This window comes from Leptonychotes weddellii, chromosome 10, assembly GCF_054177405.1.
Source record: "Leptonychotes weddellii isolate Sample4059 chromosome 10, ASM5417740v2, whole genome shotgun sequence".
NCBI classification, from domain to species: Eukaryota; Metazoa; Chordata; class Mammalia; order Carnivora; family Phocidae; genus Leptonychotes; species Leptonychotes weddellii.
Window position 1 is genome coordinate 43,855,108 of NC_138378.1, and position 21,184 is coordinate 43,876,291.

Sequence of the window (21,184 nt, forward strand, 5' to 3'; positions counted from 1 at the left end):
TCCCCCTTTGTGCTTTGACTGCTCTGGATCACATCACTCTCTTCCCTTCATAACATTGACCACACTCTGCTTTCCTCTTTAACTGTCTCCTCTTCACTAAGCTCCTTGAAAGTAGGAACTTTTATATGGGACTGAGGATGGAAAGGGTATCCAGGCAGAGGGAATGACAGTTGCAAAGGGCCTACCTGTGGTGGGGTGGGGCTTTGGCATGTCTGAAAACATGCCCGAAGTGGGGGCATCAAGAACAAGGTGAAGCTGGAGAGATAGAGATAGGTGGTGGAGAGTATGGCCCAGGGCAAAAGGATTGCCTTACAGAGGGAACAGGGCATCATCACAGCATGATATTCCTCTTTGTCAGTATAGATGAAAGAGGAATAATAAAAATTTTCACCTATTTATTCCTTGTGTCTTTTTCCACAGTTCCCCAGAGTTCCTCCCACTGCTTTTCTTAGGTTAAGATGGATTAAGCCTTCCTATGTATTTGTTAATTTAATCAGAATATAGTAATATTTTACCAATTTTACATGTGACCAAACTTCCCAGAGGGGATTTGTGGGAGCTTTGTTTCAAGGTTTACTGTCATTAATGGACACCCCTTGTAGTGTGGAACCTATTATCATAGCATATGCTTTATGCCTGTCTTCCCCTAACTGGAATGGAAGCTTCCTGATGGCCAGGACTTTTTTCTATTTTGTTAAGTTATACTTCCCCTGTACCTAGGACAGTTCCTCGAACATAGTAGTCATTCAATACATACCTGTTGAATAAATGCATTTTTATAGATATTTGAAAAATACTTATTTCTTTTTTTCTTTTAGTCTTTGTTAAATTCACATAAGTGAAGGGGCGCCTGGGTGGCTCAGTCGTTAAGCGTCTGTCTTCGACTCAGGTCATGATCCTGGGGTCTTGGGATTGAGCCCCGAATCGGGCTCCCTGCTCAGCGGGAAGCCTGCTTCTCCCTCTCCCACTCCCCCTGCTTATGTTCCCTCTCTCACTGCCTCTCTTTCTGTCAAATAAATAAATAAAATCTTTAAAAAAAATTCACTTAAGTGATAATGGATATCAAGAAAAAAAGAGTCAGACTCTGTATATGCTTGTTCATATGCGTAAATAACTTGTAACCATGGTGTCAATACAGTCTTAAATTCTTATTTTGCCACTTAATATCACATCATATCATTTCTCTTAATTTTCATAATTATTGCTTCCAATTTTTGTAATAATATTGCCCATAGTCAGTATTTCAATGTAGACTTATATGCAACTTTCCCTTTTTTTTAAACATTTCTTTTTCTGACTTATAAAAATGGAAACTACCTTCTAAACTGCAGCCTGTTAGTAGTAATACAGCATTAACTATGTTCAGTCTAAAAAGTAAGCCTGACTGGGTAAGTGACTTAAGCTAAGTTTTTAGTGCTCTAAAATGTAGAATTACCAATATGGATGAATTCCAGTCTTAGAGAATCAGTGGAAACTTCAAGAGAAATGGGAATTACCACTGTATTTTTAATAATCATGTAAAAATTACCCTAGATTAATTATATACTTGACTAAAGATTTGGGTGATTAGACTCTCCGTGAGGGATCCAGAGTGCCCATGAGAACCTTAAACTCAGTATTTCCAAAGTTTCATCAGACCTGTGCTGATTTATCTCATTTCTTCCCTGCCTCACAGTAATATCTACCAAATTACCTTAGGTCAAGACACTTGAAGGTGGGCAGGGCTTCACTCTAAGGCAGAGTGGATGTCCAGCCCCCTCTTGCCTTGTCCAGGCTCACCTTTTGTGTCCTCCTTGCACTTAACCTTAAGCCTCTTTAGGCTTAAATGATAATGAGCTTACTGCTGTTTTCCAACCATTCCACCTGCTGTTTTCCAACCATTCCAAGTATACTTGCATGTTTTGCACACATCAGTTCCTCTACTTTCTTTTCCCATTTGCTAGGAATATTTGTATTTCTCTTTCAAGTCTTTGCTCAAGCCTTTTCTTGGCAGTGTCTTTTCTGACCATGCAGGGTTCATTATACCCTGAGCTACTGTTGTGTCCTGTCCATAAGTTGAAAGACTGTTTTCTCACTGTACTAAAATTTAAATTGCAGGGATATTTGACTTATTCATTTTTGATCCTCAATGCCTGGCGTTTGTTATTATGTCCTGGAAATGGAAGGCCTTTTAGTTAAGTATTGTGTGTATTTGTGAAACAAATAAAAAGCAGTTGTGTATTGATAGTCTTCACACTGATTCCTCAGTATTCTTTTTTCCTCAGGTATTCCTTGTCGATTTTAAGTCTTTTTAATGAGTTTCTTCTGCCTTCCCCCCTTTTTCAGCTCCTTTTCCCATTTGCTTTTTCTGGGTTAAATAAATGACTTAAAATGTGATTGGCTTTTTTATCACCTAGTCTGCATGGAACATACTCCCTCTCCCAGGAATTCAAGCTGTCTACTTTTCATTTAAGTAAGCCTTGAGATGCAGTTCCAAGAAGTCTTTTCACATCAACTAGCAGTTTTGTTGTGCCTTTCCTTACTTCCCTTTGTCTGAGCATGCAGTTTCCATGACTCATTCTTCATTCTCCAACACATCACATACTTTTTCCTCATTGCTCGCTCATAGGTATGCAGTCATAAAATTGAGTTGAAAGAGACCTTAGAAGATCATTATTATTATTTTTTTTTAAATATTTTATTTATTTATTCATGAGAGATAGAGAGAGAGAGAGGCAGAGGCAGAGTGAGAAGCAGGCTCCCCGCAGAGCGGGGGGCCCGATGCGGGACTCGATCCCAGGACCATGGGATCATGACCTGAGCTGAAGGTAGACGCTTAACCGACTGAGCCACCCAGGTGTCCCAGAAGACCATTATTTTTGCTTCCCACTCAGTGTAGGAATTGGCTCTACTGTTTGCCTAGTTGATGACTGTGTCACTGTTTAAACCCCCCCACGGGGTGGGGGGCAGTAGCTGAATCCTTCCACTCTTGCTAGGCAGCCCTAGTCCTTCAGTAATTTCTCCTCACTGTGTCAGATTGGCCTCTCTAGTCCATTCATGCAATTCTAATTTTTCCCTGGGGATTCATTTCCCTAAAACAGACTATGGATGTTTGAATATACTTTGCTGTCCCTTTATGGAGAAGTAGGCTAAGGATGTTGGGAAAAAGTCAGATTGCCTTGACTCACACAGTGCTAGAAGATAATTTTTAGAAGGCTTGAAAACTTATGTGTAAGACATGAAACCCTAAAAGAACTTGGAAAAAATTTAGATGCATTTTTTTAAGCCTCAGGGTGTGAAAAGATTTTTTAATCTTTACATTTTTGGAAGAAACCATAAAGGAAAGGATTGATAGATTAGGCTCTATGAAAATTGAAAAGGTCAGTGACAGATCAGGAGAAGATATTTGTAATACACATGACAAGCACAGAGTTATATCCCAACAGCTTTTGTAAATAAGAGGAGCAAAAAAGGGATACCCTGATAGGCAAATGGGGGAAAACATGAACTGACGACTTACGAAAATTTGCTGAAAAAAATGTTCGAAATACTGGATATCAAATTAAGATGTCAGTGTTTGCCTATCAAATTGACAGACACTTAAAAAGTGTTAATATCCTGTATTGCTGACTACATAATGAAATGAACATACAAATTTTGTTTTTTGGTTTTTGGGGGTGTTTTTTGAACATACTAAATGTGAACAGGTATAGCCTTTTTGAGGGGCAGTTTGGCAATATGTTCATACCTTTGACCGGTAATTATATTCTAGGAATTTATCATGAGGAAATTATCAGATGTACAAAATGATTGTTGCTTGTACAGGTATGTCCCTTTGGATCCTCCAGGAAGCAGATGCTGAAGTTAGGAGTGTTAGAGGTAGATTGGGGGTAGGAGGTAGGGAGGGGAGGTAATGCCTATGAAAGAGAAAGGGGGAGGAAGCAGGACTGGAAAGGAAAAGCCTTCAAGCTCTGATGCAGTTGCAGATAGCTGTGATAAGAAGCTGGGAAGCTAGAACCTGGTGGAGAGAGCCTCAGAGGCCATGCAGGTCTGGCAGAGTCTGGGCCAACCCAGTAGAGAACTCTCTCACTGACTGTTAGGGCTGCCCACCTAGCACAGAAGGGGCCAGGCCCTGACACCCTCACTGTGCTCAGTCCTGGGCTAGGGGCTGCCAGGGAGGAATGGTCTCCGGTGGAATACTGTGCAGATCCTGAAGGCTCCGCAGCTGGAGGCTGTCAGCCAGCTTCATTCTTTGTAATCAAAGCGCAAGTTCTTGCTAGACGGGAGATCTAAGTAGTGTACCACAAGAGGGATGTTTATTGCAGTGTTATTAAAAAATGACATAATTAGAAATGGTATTTTTCCCTATAATAAACATAAAAGACTCCCATTTCTAATTAAAGGGAGGAAAGTAATTTCAAAATAAATTGCATTTATTATTTTAAGCAGCCTTCTATTACTGTAAGCTTTTGTTAAGCTTGATACCCCTAACTCTTTAGTACATGAACCACTCTCAAGAATTTCCATGTCCTGATCTTTTGAGGCTGAATATTAGACTTTGTAGTTATCCTCTAATTTTTATATTTATTGGAGATGATGGTAACATTGAGGTGATATTTTGATGGGACTTTGACTATCCCAAGCTGCCCTAAACTGAGACTGCCCTGGGGGAGATCCAGGCAGGACACAGGAGGCTGCTGTGTTGCTTTGCCTTACACTATCCAGTCTTACTGGATTCAGTTGAATTCTTTCTTTTTTTCCCTGGGTTGTAATTAGCATCCACTTCTAGAATCAGGTAATGTTATTACTTGTTTTTAGTAAAAGTTTAGATCAAGACTCTTTATTTTAAAGTTTCCTTAACCTGAAGAGTTAATAAAATGATTTTAAATAATGAGTTTGTGGAATCTTTCAAAGTATTATTTTAAGCCAAAGAACTCTGTCATCTTGAAACCCATAAAATAGACCCAGGTAATTATTTTGACCACTCTCTGCTTTTCATTCTCTTACTTTTTTTTCCCCCCCTCTTAACTCTAGGGAACAGCAGGGAACAATTTGAAAACTTTGGTTCTATTTCTTGGATTAATTTTATAAAGAAAAAAATTGTGGGACAGTAAAGTTAAAATGAAACTATGGTAAAGCCAAGTCACATTTCTGTTCCTCTAAGGCTCATTGTTACACCTAGAGAGAGGGGCAGTTTCAAGAATGTTTACAAGTAAGGAAACTTGTTATCTGAGGTCTTATTGTGAAAGAATCACCAAATGTTTCCCATAATTGGCTGATAGGAAAAAGGTCATCTACTGTATGTCTCCCAAAGGACCCCAGAACAAATTGTGTGCCACCTATGTTGTATTTCCCATACTCCCCAAACTGAAATTTTGTAGAAAGTAGAGCACCCATCTCTTCCTCCAGCTACCCCAAAATGTTATGGCACTTTTTTCTATGATTCATTATATATTACAACTTAAGAAAAGTGTGTTAGAGTTTGCCAGGAGTTAAAGGTACTGTATTTTTTTTCCCCTGTAGGTAATGTGTGTATAGATTTAAATATATATATGTTTGTGTATGATGTGTATATGTATTTAAAATAAAGTAAAAACTATAGAAAAAGCAAACAGTAATCAAGTGTAGGTGGTGATTTTGTTAGTCTTACTTGGAATGAGATTGATCAATGACTTTGTGTTTCTCTGAGGCAGGTTCTTAAGATCAAGGGCTCTGTTTTACTCCTCCTGAGACCCCAGTACCAGGCAGTGATTTACACATAGTAAGTGATCATTGATACTGCAGACTGGAATTCCACTTCCAATTTTTTTTTTTTTTTTTTTAATTTAGGGTTTGCCACTAGAGGGACTTGGTCAGCTCTTGTCCCCTTGTTATTTTACCTTCAATAATGTCTTGTTAATTTGTTAAAAACTTTATTCTAAAACTTGTTTTGGAAATTCGACTAGTCAGGTAGTGGCAGGGGAAAAATTAAAAACAACTATTTTTAATACTTCTATGTGACTCATTCATACTTCCTGATCAAAACATTTATCCACAGAGATATTAAGTAGACTTTTTTTGGCAGGTATTCAGAAACACAGGAAATGAACAATCAAAAGCAGATCTTTGAAATGAACATATATAAATGACAGAAATATAACCTAGGTTTTATTAGTCAAAATTTAGTGATGAACTAATACAAAACCTATCCTGTTTCTTAAGCAATTTTTTTTTTTTTTAAGATTTTATTTATTTATTTGACAGAGAGAGACACAGCGAGAGAGGGAATACAAGCTGGGGGAGTGGGAGAGGGAGAAGCAGGCTTCCCACTGAGCAGGGAGCCCTACGCTGGGACCTGAGCCAAAGGCAGATGCTTAACAACTGAGCCACCCAGGCGCCCGTAAGCAAATTTTACTTATCAACCAAATTGCTTACTAAGCAAGTATTTAACAAAAATATGCTAGTCATTATATTAAAACTGTGAAGCTACTTTCTTAACCATAATTTTTTTGACATCAAGAAGTAGCACTAGGCATGGAATATTCTACTCTCTTTTTTTTTTTTAAAGATTTTATTTATTTATTTGACAGAGAGAGAATGAGAGAGAGAGAGCACATGAGAGGGGAGAGGGTCAGAGGGAGAAGCAGACTCCCTGCCGAGCAGGGAGCCCGATGCGGGGCTCAATCCAGGGACTCCAGGATCATGACCTGAGCCGAAGGCAGTCGCTTAACCAACTGAGCCACCCAGGCGCCCATGAATATTCTACTCTCTTACTCAGTTTATCTAAGGCAAGGCTCTGAACAGGGCCCCCAAACAGTTATTTTCAGACTCTTGAGATGGACACTTCAAAATTCCTCAATCAGCTAACTCATCTGTTGTACCTAATCATTTTCTCAGCCTCATTTATAACCTCATTCATAACTACAGCAGGAGACCAATGAACTTTTTTTTCCGGCACCAAACTCTTATATTCACTATTTTCTTTCTCCAAATACTGAATTCTACCTCCCTCTGGTACTCAGGGATTTTTTTTTTTTCTACCCTAAATGCCACCTTCTCTCTTGCTGTATATGCCACTTTTCCTGACTCATTGCAATATCATTGTCTTCTCTGAAAACTGCTCTGGCCTGTAATGATCTCTTTCTCCACATTTCCATAACTACCACTGCTCTTTTCCCTTAGCTCTCACTTTTCTCTTCTGGCATAGAGAGGGACATGAGCTACTGCCTACATGTCAGACAATGACTGGGGGCAAGGGAGCTGGCTGGGGGGAGTAAGGTGAAGTATATGTAGTTAAAAACAAAAAACAAAACCTTAAGCCAATTTGATGTGCTTATGTATTTTTCACTTTTTTAAATTGTGAAAATACAGCCAGTACGTAAGTGTTCATCACAGAATTTTTGTTGTGTGCTTTATATAAAGGACATCTTCCAATTGACAAGAGTCATTTCATGTTGAAACAATGTGTTCAATTAGGTACTCAGGATTTGGAAACACTGTATATGTAGTGATTAAGTCACAAGGCCAGCTTCAATAGCTTATATTACCCAGAATGTACAGAGGGAGATTGTTGTTAGTATTCTATAAAATCCAGTCATGATACATACCTGTGTATCTGTGAGATTGCGTTCACAATCCCAGTGTGTGTGTGTGTATGGTGGGGGAGCACTTGAAGGTGCCAAAAGCACTACTCTCTTGCTGCAGGGGTAAGGTTCTCCCTTTCATCATACATGTGGTCAAAGCTGTTCACCGAAGCATAGTTTATTGTAATTAAAGACTAGGGACTGCTTAAAGAAAGATAGAGATCCACATATATTGTCATATATAAAACAATACTATACTACTGAAGGAGTGAAGTAGATCTGCATAACAGTGAAACAGTCTCCGTGAGAGATTAAGGGGAAACATCACAATGCAGAGCAATAGCCACTACCATTTTTATAAATTAAGACACCTGCATATTCACATATACTCATACATGCATGGTCTGTCTCTGCAAAGGATACATAGGTCTGCTGAGGTACTAGTAAATCAAGGGTAGGAGAGGAACTTATTTTGCACTGTTTTCTTACTGGCACTGTTTACATTTTTCTTACTACAGGCATATGAATGCTACTTTTTAAAAAATGCCACATTTCTTTAGTATCTTGTGCTGCACTGAAAAGTAGGATAGCAACTTTTGAGGCAGCATTGCTTTGAAATTCCCACTTCTCTTTTACTTCTCTTCCCCCATTCTTCACTGTTGCAAACAGTGAATATTTGTTTGGTTTGTAGCTTGGGACAGTAGTGGAAGGAACATCAGCTTTGCAGGCAGATCAGACCTGTGTCTACAGCTTATTGGCTTTTATGATTTGGGGTATGTTCTTTAACCTTTCAGAATCCTAATTTTCTCATGTAGGCTGTCAGAATGAGAATATGTATAGCTCAGAAAATAAGAAATGTACTTAAATAAGAATATGTACTTAATGAGCTATATAATGATTGGCATATAACAGGAACCCTATAAATGATAATTATTTCTATTTTAATTGGATAACTAAGGGACTTGTTCAAATTTTTAAATACCTGTTTTCCTAACTCTACTGAAATTGGATCATTAACATTTGTATTTACCCTGGCATTCTTCTGGGGAATATACCTAATTTTGAGTATCTTCTTGGCTCCTAGAATATTTTTTTAGTGAAATAGCTCATTTTCCCTTTTTAATCCTGTCTTTTGTTTTTTTAATTTTTAATTTCAATTCAATTTAATTAACATATAGTTTATTATTAGTTTCAGAGGTAGAATTTAATGATTCATCAGTTGCCTCTAACAACCAGTGCTCATTCCATCAAGTGTCCTCCTTAAAGACCAACACCCAGTTACCCCATCCTCCCCTCCATCAACCCTCAGTTTGTTTCCTATGGTTAAGAGTCTCTTATGGTTTGTCTCCCTCTCCGATTATGTCTTACTTTATTTTTCCCTCCCTCCTCCATGCTCCTCTGTTTTGTTTCTTAAATTCTAAGTATGAGTGAAATCATATGATAATTATCTTTCTCTGATTGACTTACTTCATTTAGCAAAATACCTTCTAGTTCCATCCATGTCTGTATATATATATATACACACATCACACATACACATCACATCTTATGTATATGTGTATATATATTGTTTATCCATTCATCTGTCGATAGACATCTGGACTCTTTCCATAGTTTGGCTATTGTGGACATTGCTGCTATAAATATTGGGGTGCATATGCCCCTTTGAATCACTATGTCTGTATCCTTTGGATAAATACCTAGTAGTGTAATTGCTGGGTCATAAGGTACCTCTATTTGTAGCTTTTTGAGGAACCTCCATACTGTTTTTCAGAGTGGCTGCACCAGTTTGCATTCCCACCAATGGTATAAGAGGGTTCCCCTTTCTCCGCATCCTCGCCAACATCTGGTGTTTTCTCAGTTGTTCATTTTAGCCATTCTGACTGGTGTGAAGTGGTATTTCACACCTGTCAGGTGGTTTTGATTTATATTTTCCTGATGCTGAGTGATGTGGAGCATTTTTTCATGTGTCTGTTGGCCATTTTTATGTCTTCTTTGGAGAAATGTCTGTTCATGTCTAATGCCCGTTTCCTGACTGGATTTTTTGGGTTTTTTGGGTGTTGAGTTTGATAAGTTCTTTAATGGATCTTGTATACTAGCCCTTTATCTGATAAGACATTTGCAAATATCTTCTCCCATTCCATAGGTTACCTTTTAGTTTTGTCAACTGTTTCCTTTGCTATGCAAAAGCTTTTTATCTTGATGAAGTCCCAGTAGTTTATTTTTGCTTTGTTTCCCTTGGCTTTGAAGACATGTCTAATAAGTTGGTGTGGCTTAGGTCAAAGAGATTGCTGCCTGTGTTCTCCTCTAGGATTTTGATGGGTTCATGTCTCAAATTTAGGTTTTTCATCCATTTTGAGTTTATTTTTTGTGTATGTTGTAAGAAAATGGTCCAGTTTCATTCTTTTGCATGTCATGGTCTAATTTTCCCAACACCATTTGTTGAAGAGACTGTCTTTTATCCATTGGATATTCTTTCCTGCCTTGTTGAAGATTAGTTGACTACAGAGTTGAGGGTCCATTTCTGGGTTCTCTGTTGTGTTCCATTGATCTCTGTGTCTGTTTTTATGCCAGTACCATACCGTCTTGATGATTACAGCTTTGTAATATGGCTTGAAGTGTGGAACTCTGATGCCTCCAGCTTCGGTTTTCTTTTTCAACATTCCTTTGGCTATCCGGGGTCTTTTCTGGTTCCCACTGTAAAGTCTTCTAAATAAAAGTAATGTTCTTTGTCTTCCTGGATGTAAATGGGAGTTTACTCTTTTATAGAATTTTTGAATATTTGGGTAAGTATGTTGATTGTAAATTATATGTTGAATATTATATATTATTTACTTTTGCATATATTTATCCAGCAGGAAAACCATGTTTTAAGCATGAGTCAGTTGTATAGATTGCAAGTCAAAACTTGGTGATAATGATAATATTAGAATTCCTCTTTAACACAGATATGTTATTTAGATATAAGGTTTTCTGGAGTAATATCTGTTTTAATTTTTTTTTTTCTTTTTCAGCTCTATCAGTCTCACATGCCAACAAAAACAACTTGTCTGTCCTCACAAGTATCTGATGATGAACAGAAAGTGAGTATATCTTTTAAATAGATCCATATTGTACTCTGCATACCTCTCGGATTGCAAAGTAACTACTCAGAGACCTGAAAGACTTTTGTTTGTACCTTGAATATAAATTAACTTTTATGTTGATTGAAATTAAAAATCAATAATGGATTGAATAATTATTGAGTGTTTTCAGTGTCTCTTTCTTATGGGACCATGAAGCAAATTAAAACTCTTAACTGCTTCCACAGCATTCAGTAGGAAGACTAGCACTGCTTTTGCTGGGCATACTTGCAGAACTTGGTGGATGGAGAGAACTCCTTTAATGACAGAGTGTAGAAAGTCGCTGGATGGCCCTGTCAGATGCCTTCCTGAGTGCGAGATCAGCCCTTAAAGGTTCTTCTAAGTGTGCCTGCATAGGAGAGATGTGTTTTGGTAATTCATACTAAAATTTATATTTAAAAAGAGGAGTAAATTTAACTTGGTGAAAGGTGAGTTAATGATTCTTTAAGTAGAAAATCTCAAATACAGGTTAAGCATCTGCCTTGGCTCAGGTCATGATCCCAGGGTCCTGAGACTGAGCCCTGCATTGGGCTCCCTGCTCAGCGGAGAGCCTGCTTTTCTCTCTCCCTCTGCTGCTCCCTGCTTGTGCTCTCTCTCTCTCTGTCAAATAAATAAATAAAATCTTAAAAAAAAAACAAAAAACAAAAATCGCAAATACAAGCATGGATAATTCAATAAGATTAAATGATTTTCTTAGTTTTGTGCTCATTAAGCCTCTTCTTGTTTTTCCCTCTTCCTTCACACATGCTAAAGGCTCCATGGTTTTGATAAATTGTAGTTTGACCACCAAACTACCATCCTTTTTATCTTTTTTTCACTCTTTGGTAATAATAGTCTGCCCCATCTTTATTTTATCACCTTGCAGACCTTTGGAATTACTCTTTATCTGCTTTCTAACACATTGCTCTGCTGAAACTGCTGTCACAGTCACTAATACTTTAGTGACTAATCCACTGAATGGTCATTGCTTAATCCTCATTTTCTCTGGCCCCTCTTCTTCATTTTTGAAAAGCTTCTTTTAACATGACCCTAAAATCTTATAGCTTTAGAACTAGAAGGGATTCTATAGATCATTTAGTTCGACTTTTATCTGATAAGCATGTGCTTATCAGGTAAAAACTAACAAGTATTACTCTAATCTTCTTGAATACTTTCATGACTGGGAAGCATGGTGTTTCTTCTCTCTTAATAATAAAGACAACATACTTACATGACTAAAAGGTATTCAAAAGGTAGAAAAGAGAAGAATATAGTGTACTAGTTTTCTATTGCCGTGTAACAAATTGCCAGAATTTAGCTTCTTAAAATAACACCTATTTATTAGCTTATTGTTTTGTAGGTTAGAAAGTCAGGCCAGCACAGCTGGCTTCTCTGCTCAGGGTCTCACTCAGGATGTTGGCTGGCTAGGTTCTTATCTGAGGCTCCTCTTCCAAATTCTTTCAGGCTGTTCGCAGGATTCAGTTTCTTGATGGCTGGTTGCTTATCAGCTCCTAGAGAACATTCTTATGTCCTTGCGCTATAGCTCTCTGTCATCCATACAAGAGGGGAGAACCCAAATGTCAAATCCCTTTCAGATTTCAAATCTCTTTCACCTGGAAGCTCCCAGTCCTTTTTAAGGGCTCACCTGATTAGGTCAGGCCCACCCAGGATAATCTCCCTTTCTCAGGTTAACTGATTTGTGACCTTAATTACATCTACACAATCCCTTCATAGTAGCACCTAGATTAGTGTTTGATCAAAAAAAATAGAAAGTGTGGGTACACGAGGGACCATCAATCTTGGGGTCCATGTTAGAATTTTACCCACCATATATAGTAAAAAGTGAATCTCCTCTACCTCCCAGACTACTCCCTCCAAGTCCATTCCCCAGTATAACCACTCTCAATAGTCTGTCACTACCCTTTGAAAAATTTTTAACCATATTCATATATATGAGAATATATGAAAAAATATACTTTTATTTTTTTAGTCAAATCACAGTAAATACATCACTTACTTTTTGAGACTTACCCATATTGTGGCATATATCAGTAGTTTAGTATTCCATTGTATGGATATACTACATTTTATTTCTCCATTCACTAATTGTTGGATATTTGGGTTGTTTCTGGTTTTTAACTATTTGGACTAAAGCTGCCAAGAACATTCATGTGTATTTTTATTTATCTTGGGTATCTACAGGTAGAGTTTTTTGGTTGTATAATAATGTGTATTTAACTTTATAAGAAACTGCCCACCTGTTATCCAAAGTGGCTTTCCAAAGCATTTTGCTTTCACACCAGCAAATGTATCAGCCTTTTAAATTTTTAAATTTTAGCCATTTTGGTGGGTGTTCAGTGATATCTTACTGTAGTTTTTTTTTTTTTTAAGATTTTATTTATTTTTGAGAAACAGAGAGAGAGAATGGGTGAGAGCATGGTGGGGGCAGAGGGAGAAGCAGACTCCCCATTGAGCAGGGAGCCCAATGTGGGGCTCGATCCCAGGACCCTGGGATCATGACCCGAGCTGAAGGCAGACGCTTAACTGACTGAGCCACCCAGGCATCCATCTTACTGTAGTTTTAATTCACATTTCCCTAATAACCAGTACTGTTGAGTACTCTCTCATTTGCTCATTGGCTATTTTGTTATCTTCTTTGTGAAGTTCTATTCGAGTCTTTACCCATTTTTTTAAAAACTGGATTGTTATTACTAAATCATTTGAATTCTTCATGTATTCTGAATATAAGTGTTTTGTCATGTATATATGTCAAATATATAATATTTTCTTTTAATCTGATTTACATATTCCTTGATGATCACAAGTTTTTAATTTTGATGAAGCAGACAAATAGGTAATTTGATTGTCACAGTACCACACTTCCTGGCGATTGTAGCTTTACCATTAGGTAGTGTAAGTCCTTCAACTTTGTTCTTTTGCATAATTGTTGTAGTTGTTCTTAATCACCTACATTTCCATATAGATTTTAGAACCAGATTGTCAGTTACTATATTGATAGCATAGAGATGAGTCTTGCTCTTTTATCCAGTCTGACGATTTCCTTCTTTTAACTGAAATGTTTAGACATTCATTGTCCAGAATGGTAGCCACTAGCCACATGAGGCTATTTAAATTTAAATTAGTTAAATAAAATTTAAAAATCAGTTCCTCAGTTGGATTAGTCACATTTGAAGTCCTCAGTATCTGAATGTGGCTGGCTAGTGGGTTCCTGTTGCACAGCTCAGATGTAGAACACTTCTACCATCATAGGAAGTTCTGTTGGATATCACTGGTTTAGACCATTTACATTTAATTTAATTATAGATTTGGCTAGGTTTAAGTCTGCCTGTTTGCTGCTATTTTCTTTGTCCCATTTGTTCTTTCATTTTTCTTTTTTCTATGCCTTTTGGATTAATATTTTTATGATTGCATTTCACCTTAACTATTGACTTATTGGCTATATCTCTTTGGTCTTTTATTTTTTTAAAATAGTAATTGGTGTAGGCCTTAATTTATCACACATTTTCAAACAGTATTATAATACTTCATGTATAGTATAGAAACCTTACAACAGTAGCTCTTCATTTCCTTTCCCATGTGTTGTGCTGTCACTGTCATACATTCTGCTTCTCTGTGATTACAAATTCTGCAATACATTGTTGTTATTGCTTTAAACAATCATATTTTCAAGAAATTAAAACTAACAAAAAAATTCTCTTACAATTACCCACATTTCTACCTTTCTGGCAATTTTTATTTCTTTTTGTAGATATGATTCATTTCCCTTTCTCTTGAATAACTTTTAACATTTCTTATAGTATAGGTCTGCTCTTAGTGAATTATGTCAGTTTTTTTTTTTTTTTGTCTGAAGATGTCTTTCTTTGGCTTTCATTTATGAACGATATTTTCATTAGATATAGAATTCTAGGTTGTCATTTTTTTTCTTTTGCATTTTATTGATGTTCTGTTGTCTTATGCTTTGCGTTGTTGTTTATGAGAAACCCGTAGTCATTTTATATGTTTCACTAGTGTGTAGTATGTCTCCCCACATTTGGTTGCTCGTAAAGTTTTTCTTTATCTGTGTTTTGAAACATTTTGTTCTAATGTGCCTAGTTGTGGGTTGCTCTGGATTTTTCCTGTTTGCAGTTTGCTAAAATTCTTGGATCTCTTAGTTCATGTTTAGAAAATTGGAAAATTTTTGGTCACTATCACTTGGATATTTCCTTCCCTCCCCCAGTCTCTCCCCATCTTTTCTATATGGCATTCCAATTACAGGTATGTAAGACCATTTGATATTGTCCCACAGTTTTTTTGGACTCTATTAGTTTTATCTTTTCTATAAGAGATTGGCTTGGATTGATAAAGATCTTTAACTTGGATATAACTATTGAACAAGTCTTTCCTTTCATTGTTTGATCTGCTGTTAATTCTGTTCAATATGTTTTTTATTTCAGATGTTGCATTTTTCCTTCTAGGAATTCCATTTGTTGCCTTTTGTTGTTGAGAGCTTTCATATCTCTCTTGTAATTCGCCACACATTATACCTATCTCCTTTTCCTGTAGAAAAAGAGGATATTTTTTCTTCTTCAGCATATTTATCATAGTTATTTTAAAGTTCTTATCAGCTGATTCAATATCTGGTTAATTTGTGGATCTTTTTCTGTTGACTTTTTCCCCCTGACCATGAATCACATTTTTCTGCTTCTTCCTCTGTAGTAATTTTTTATTGTATAGTAGATGTTGTGGATGATACATCATAGCAGTGCTGGATTCTGGTTTCTTCTTCTGAAGAGTGTTGACCTTGGTTCTAGCAGGCAGTAAATTACCAGCTTCTTGCATTGTTCATGTTGAGCCTTGGTTATACACTTTGTTAGGGCAGGTCTATTTCATTTGTGTGCTAGGGAACATTTCTGATTCCTGGGATGTGATCCTTACTCCTAAAATGTCCATAAAGGTTTTTGGTGGAAAGCCTGAAATGTTTATTAAGCCCCTTTAACTTACAGAGTTAAAATTCAAGCTTCCCAGGATGGCATTCTTGAAAACTCTACATAGTTCCTTCCAATTTCCATTTCCCCCTTGCTAGGCTCTTTGTGTTGCCCCTGTTCTTGTGCAGTTCGGCAGTCAGCCAGAGATTTGAGGGGAGTGCACGTGCAGATTTTGGACTCCCTCCTTTCTGTAATTTTCTTCTTCAATTTTCAGCTGATCTACCTGCCCTTATTTCCAACTTCTCAACCCAGTAAGACTACCACTTCCATCCTGAGGTCTGTCTTTGAGCAGCAGTGACTGGGGTATGCCCTCAGAAAGACCTAGAAAATGTGCATCTCACTTTACATGGCTCCCACTCCCAAGAGACCTCCAGTGTCTGTTGGCCTTTGGTTGCACTCCATTGACTTGGAAGAATAGATTATAATTGTTATTAGCAGCTGACATAAGTTACTCTGCCATTACTGGGAGCTGAAACTGTAATTTTGTATTGTACTTTTTTCATGTGACATTTTAATGTAAAATTTAAGTTACTAAATACTTATCATAAACATCTATAATAACTTTAAACATTCCATTTCGTGAATGACTGCCATAGTTTACATGAGTATTTTCCTAATTTTTGGAAATCAAGTATTTGAATGAAGAGAATAAGAAATGTGTATGTGTTTTCAGGGTCTGGAAACAGGTTTCTCACAAATTTACTTAATATAGTTGTATCTTGGTGAAGGTCTAATGATCATAAAATCTTTAGTTTCTTTGGTAAAGTATATTTATCCTTTTAAATGTGCCTACATCCTATTTTAGTAAGTTTTTTGTTTTTAATTTTAATTAAAAATTTTAATTTAATTAATTTAATTTAAAACAATTAATTAAAATTGTTTTAAATTATTGCCATTGTCTTTGTTTTCCTTTAGCAAAAAAAAGAAAATATTCGTTCTTTAACTATGTCTGGCCATGTTGGTTTTGAGAGTTTGCCTGATCAGCTGGTCAATAGATCCATTCAGCAAGGCTTCTGTTTTAATATTCTCTGTGTGGGTAAGTGCCAAACTCTTCCTCTAAATTATTCCTTGTGTTCTCTTCACTCTTGGAAGCAGTATGATGCTCATGTTATTAATTTGAGATCATGATTGCAGATTTTTTTCAGTTACTTAAATTCTGTCAGTTTTGTTTTTCTTAGCTGTACTGCTTTAAACTTTTTTGTTCTTTAAACATTTCAGTGCTTTCTTCAGAGTTCTGAGTAACTTAGCATACATACTCACTTTTATGTTCTGCTAATGACTCAGTGGATCAGCCTTAACTTGTATATCTTTCATAGACAACTCAGCATTTGGAATGTTTGAGATATTTGGGATCCTTGAAACCAGTCTAAGAGTTCTATTTTTTTCTCATTTGTTCTCTGCACTTGTGAAGATGTACCTTTGTTTCTTTCAGGGGAGACTGGAATTGGAAAATCAACGCTGATTGACACATTGTTTAACACTAATTTTGAAGACCATGGATCCTCACATTTTTACCCACATGTTAGACTTAAAGCCCAGACATATGAACTCCATGAAAGTAATGTTCGATTGAAATTGACCATTGTGAATACAGTAGGATTTGGTGACCAAATAAACAAAGAAGAGAGGTACATGTTTTCTTATTGTAATTGTTTTATTTCAAGATAGTTGTCTTGTCCCATAAGCCATGATTTGGTTTTCTACTCTGGAAATTCATACCTTTTCTTCCCAGACTTTAACTTTTTTTAAATAAATCAGCAGTGTTTTATTCTTAACAAATTGACATTTTTCTATCCAGTTGTCTTAAATTTTTTTTAGCATAATTTGACTCACATTATTGAAATGTGTACTTTGACAGAAATTGTTTTAATTATTTCCTCACATGCCAGTTTGGTGTATAGTAAGTGATTTGTTCTAATTTTGAGGCAGGACTTATTTTGTTGAGGGGAAAAAAGTAAGACATACAATGGCAAATATGTAATGGCCAAATCCATGGTGCATGAATTTTTCTGTGTGTGAAATTCTGAGCAAATCAGCCAGGTCCATTATTAAGCATTGTAGGAAAAGTTTGATAGTGAAATTGTTACTTATATTTTATATTATGTCATTCTTTCTCCTATGGTATTATAAAGAATGATTATAGACTGTATGAAATTTAAAATATGAAACAGGGAAATAGTTTGGGGTTAAGCAATAACTTCTTTTTCTTTTTCCTTTTTGAAATTCATATATTTTCATTGTTAGAGGTAATTTTTTAATTTCCTAAAGTTTGCTTTAGAGGGGAAATAGTTTGCATAATTGATTCCCTTTATGTGACTTAACGTTGGCCTTTCAGCACATTTATGTGGACTTTCGAAGAAGCAGATTAATGGTAGAGTCAAAGGCCTGTGACATGTTGCTTTAAATCTTCATAATTTCCTTATAGTTTTCAATGTAGTGATCTTATACAGCTTTACTTAAATTTATTATTAGATATTTGGTGTATTTGATGTTCTCATAGATGATATCTTTTAGAAATACTTCATTTTCTATTTGGTGTATAGAAATATAATTGATTTTGCATACAGTGACTTTTGTAAATTCTCTGATTAATTCCAGCAATTCATCTCTAAATTTGTGTAGATTTTCTATGTATGTATAATAGTGTAATCTATGAATAATGACATTTATATATTTTTGTCAGTTCTTTTGTTTCTTTTAAAATAAGTTTTATTGGGGCGCCTGGATGGCTCAGTCATTAAGCGTCTGCCTTCGGCTCAGATCATGATCCCAGGGTCCTGGGATCGAGCCCTGCATTGGGCTCCCTGCTCGGCGGGAAGCCTGCTCTCCCTCTCCCACTCCCCCTGCTTGTATTCCCTCTTTCGCTGTGTCTCTCTCTGTCAAATAAATAAATAAAATCTTGTAAAAAATAAATAAGTTTTATTGATGTATAATTTACACAGAATAAAATGCACTTTTTTTTTAAGTGTACAATTCAGTTAATTTTGACAAATACATAGTTTTGTAACTACCACCATGATTATAACATAGGAAATATCCATAGTCTTGGGTTCTTTCCTCACATGTATATGCAGATTAGTGCTTCACCACAGACTGGAGGGAAGCGCTGTCTGTCTAGATCATTAGTACTTCTGTTGGTGCAGCTGCCTTCTATTCAGTGTTCTTGCCTACAAATTCTAGTTGCCTTGGCCTCCTTGAACTCCTGTTTCTGTCTCCTCAACTTGGTGAGTCCGCCAGGCTCTGTGCTCTTTTGTGCTGTGCCCTGGAAACTTGTCTTCAGGCAGTAAGCTGGGAGAATCATAAAGCTTTCCTCATTTATTTCCCTTCTCAGTGAACACAGTTTTATACTGCGTGTTGTCCAATGTCTGAAAGCCTTTTTTGTGTATTTTATCCAAGTTTCTAGTTGTTCATAGTGGGAGAGTAAATCCAGTCCCGGTTACTTCATTATGGCTGAAGACAGTTTTAATTTTTCTTTCTTCCATTTTTAAAACCTGACTGCACTGGGTAGGACTTAGAGTATTATGTTGGATAGTCAGTGGTATTAGTGGGTATCTTTGCCATGTCGTGATGCAAAGGGAAAGCTTTATTTTTATCATTTATTATGCTTGCTTGCTTTTTTTTTTTAAGTTGGAATGAGGAAGTTCCATTGTATTACTAGTAGAGTTTTATTTTTTATCATGAAAAATATTATCAGATATTTTTTGTTTTTGCATTCTGTAGAGAAGATTGTACATTTTCTTCTTTAATCTTTAACAAGATGAATTTTAGTAACTGATTTTTCATTGGTAAATTAGCCTTCAATCTTGAATATCATTTTGTATTCTTTTTATATTATGCATAAAATTAGAGTTATTTTTCCCTGAAGTGATTGGTGGAACTCACTAATAAAACCATCTCAGTCTGGAGTTTTCTGAGGTTTTTAATTACTAACTAATGTTCTTTAATGATTATAGGCCAATTTAGAGTAGTTTCTAGAGACAGTTGGAATACTACAGTGTTCCAAGAATCTGTCCATTTCATCCAAATTTTCAAAGATATTTACTTAAAATATTTGATAATATATTCCTAGTATCTTTTTATTGTTTACATCATCTGTGATGATATCTGCATTTCCTTTTCTGATTCTGGTTATTTGTGCTCGTTTTCCTTTGATCAGTCTCAACAAAGCTTTGTTGGTCTGTTTTTTTTCAAAATTTGGCTTTATTATTTGTCCTCTCAATTTTATATTGTTTTTTTTCCTACTTATTTCTGCTCTTACACCTATAATTACCTGTCTTTGGGTTTTGATCTAATTTGCTCTAATTTCTCATTGATTCTCAGCCTTATGCATTACTTATTGATGTTTGTTTTTTTCCTTTGGTTCTCATTCATTGTGCTTTTTTTCTTACATGCTTGGTTATTTTTTTAATACAGTTCTCATGGTCTTTGGAAAAGTTTTTGCAGAGATACTTTGAGGTCTAAGATGAAGTTGTCTTCCTTTGAACAGATTTGGATATGCTTATGTTAGGCCCCTGTTGGCTTTAATACTCTGAGGATCCTTACACTCATTTCATGGCTCAGGGTTCTCAGCATCAAAGAGGCATTGTGAACCTGGGCTGCGGATATGTGTGAGAGCAGACCTGTGGCTTCAAGTTCTCAAGGACTTTTTTTCCCCCTTTTATTTTCCCTGCTTCATTTAGTGCCAGGGCAACCTTTCCTATAGAAACTTGGGGAGAGGGGAGGAATTGTAGGTTAATTTCTAGTTCATTCTTACCCTGAAGGTGTGGCTTTTAGGATCTCAATTTAGTTTCTTAATAGATTCCTACCTGTGTGGGCCCTGGGCTTTTATTTTTTCCTTCTTGTCCTGTGAGTCCTTCAGAAGTGAAGCTCAAGAACTAGATTGACAAGTGGCCTCAGGACGAAACTAGCACTGATGCTTTTAGTGCAGGGGTTAGTAAACTCTTTCTGTAAAGTGCCAGATAGTAAATATTTCAGACTGCGGGACTTATGTTTTCTGTCCAAACTACTCAACTCAGCCATTGTAGCACAAAGCAGCCATAGGCAATACATACACCCGTGAACAGAGCTGTGTGATACAGGCATCATCTGGACTTGGCCCATTTACTGACCCCTCCTCTAGTCCTCTGCTCACCTCTCTCAGGCTCCACTCTCTCTTCAATTTTTTAAAATTTTATTTTATGTTATGTTAGTCACCATACATTACATCATTAGTTTTTGATGTAGTGTTCCATGATTCATTGTTTGTGTATAACACCCAGGGCTCCATGCAGAACGTGCCCTCTTTAATACCCATCACCAGGCTAACCCATCCCCCCACCCCCTCTGCTCTAGAACCCTTAGTTTGTTTCTCAGAGTCCATAGTCTCTCATGGTTTGTCTCCCCCTTCGATTTCCCCCTTTCATATTTCCCTTCCTACTATGTTTTTTTTTTTTTTATAACATATAATGTATTATTTGTTTTAGAGGTACAGGTCTGTGATTCATCAGTCTTACATAATTCACAGCACTCACCATAGCACATACCCTCCCCAGTGTCCATCACCCAGCCACCCCATCCC

At 36.5% G+C, this 21,184-nt stretch overlaps 1 protein-coding gene across 9 annotated transcripts in view; it reads left to right on the top strand.

Annotated features, from left to right (window-relative positions):
* SEPTIN10 (septin 10) overlaps positions 1-19,288 on the top strand; it is a 31,897-nt gene extending 12,609 nt beyond the window's left edge. For 2 of the 9 annotated variants that reach the window (XR_014149195.1, XR_014149200.1), the window contains exons 2-5: positions 10,556-10,624; positions 10,852-11,035; positions 16,543-16,663; positions 17,060-19,288. Coding sequence is in view for 2 of the 9 variants with exons in the window: in XM_081833298.1 (XP_081689424.1) it covers positions 10,556-10,624; positions 16,543-16,663; positions 17,060-17,295 (426 nt within the window). In the remaining 7 variants the exon portion in view is untranslated. Of the gene's footprint in view, positions 1-5,672; positions 5,745-6,222; positions 6,359-10,555; positions 10,625-10,851; positions 11,092-16,542; positions 16,664-17,059 lie in introns of all 9 variants that reach the window. The other 7 variants (XR_014149201.1, XM_081833298.1, XR_014149197.1 and 4 more) reach the window with 6 other exon arrangements.
* The last annotated feature ends 1,896 nt before the right edge of the window (positions 19,289-21,184 follow it).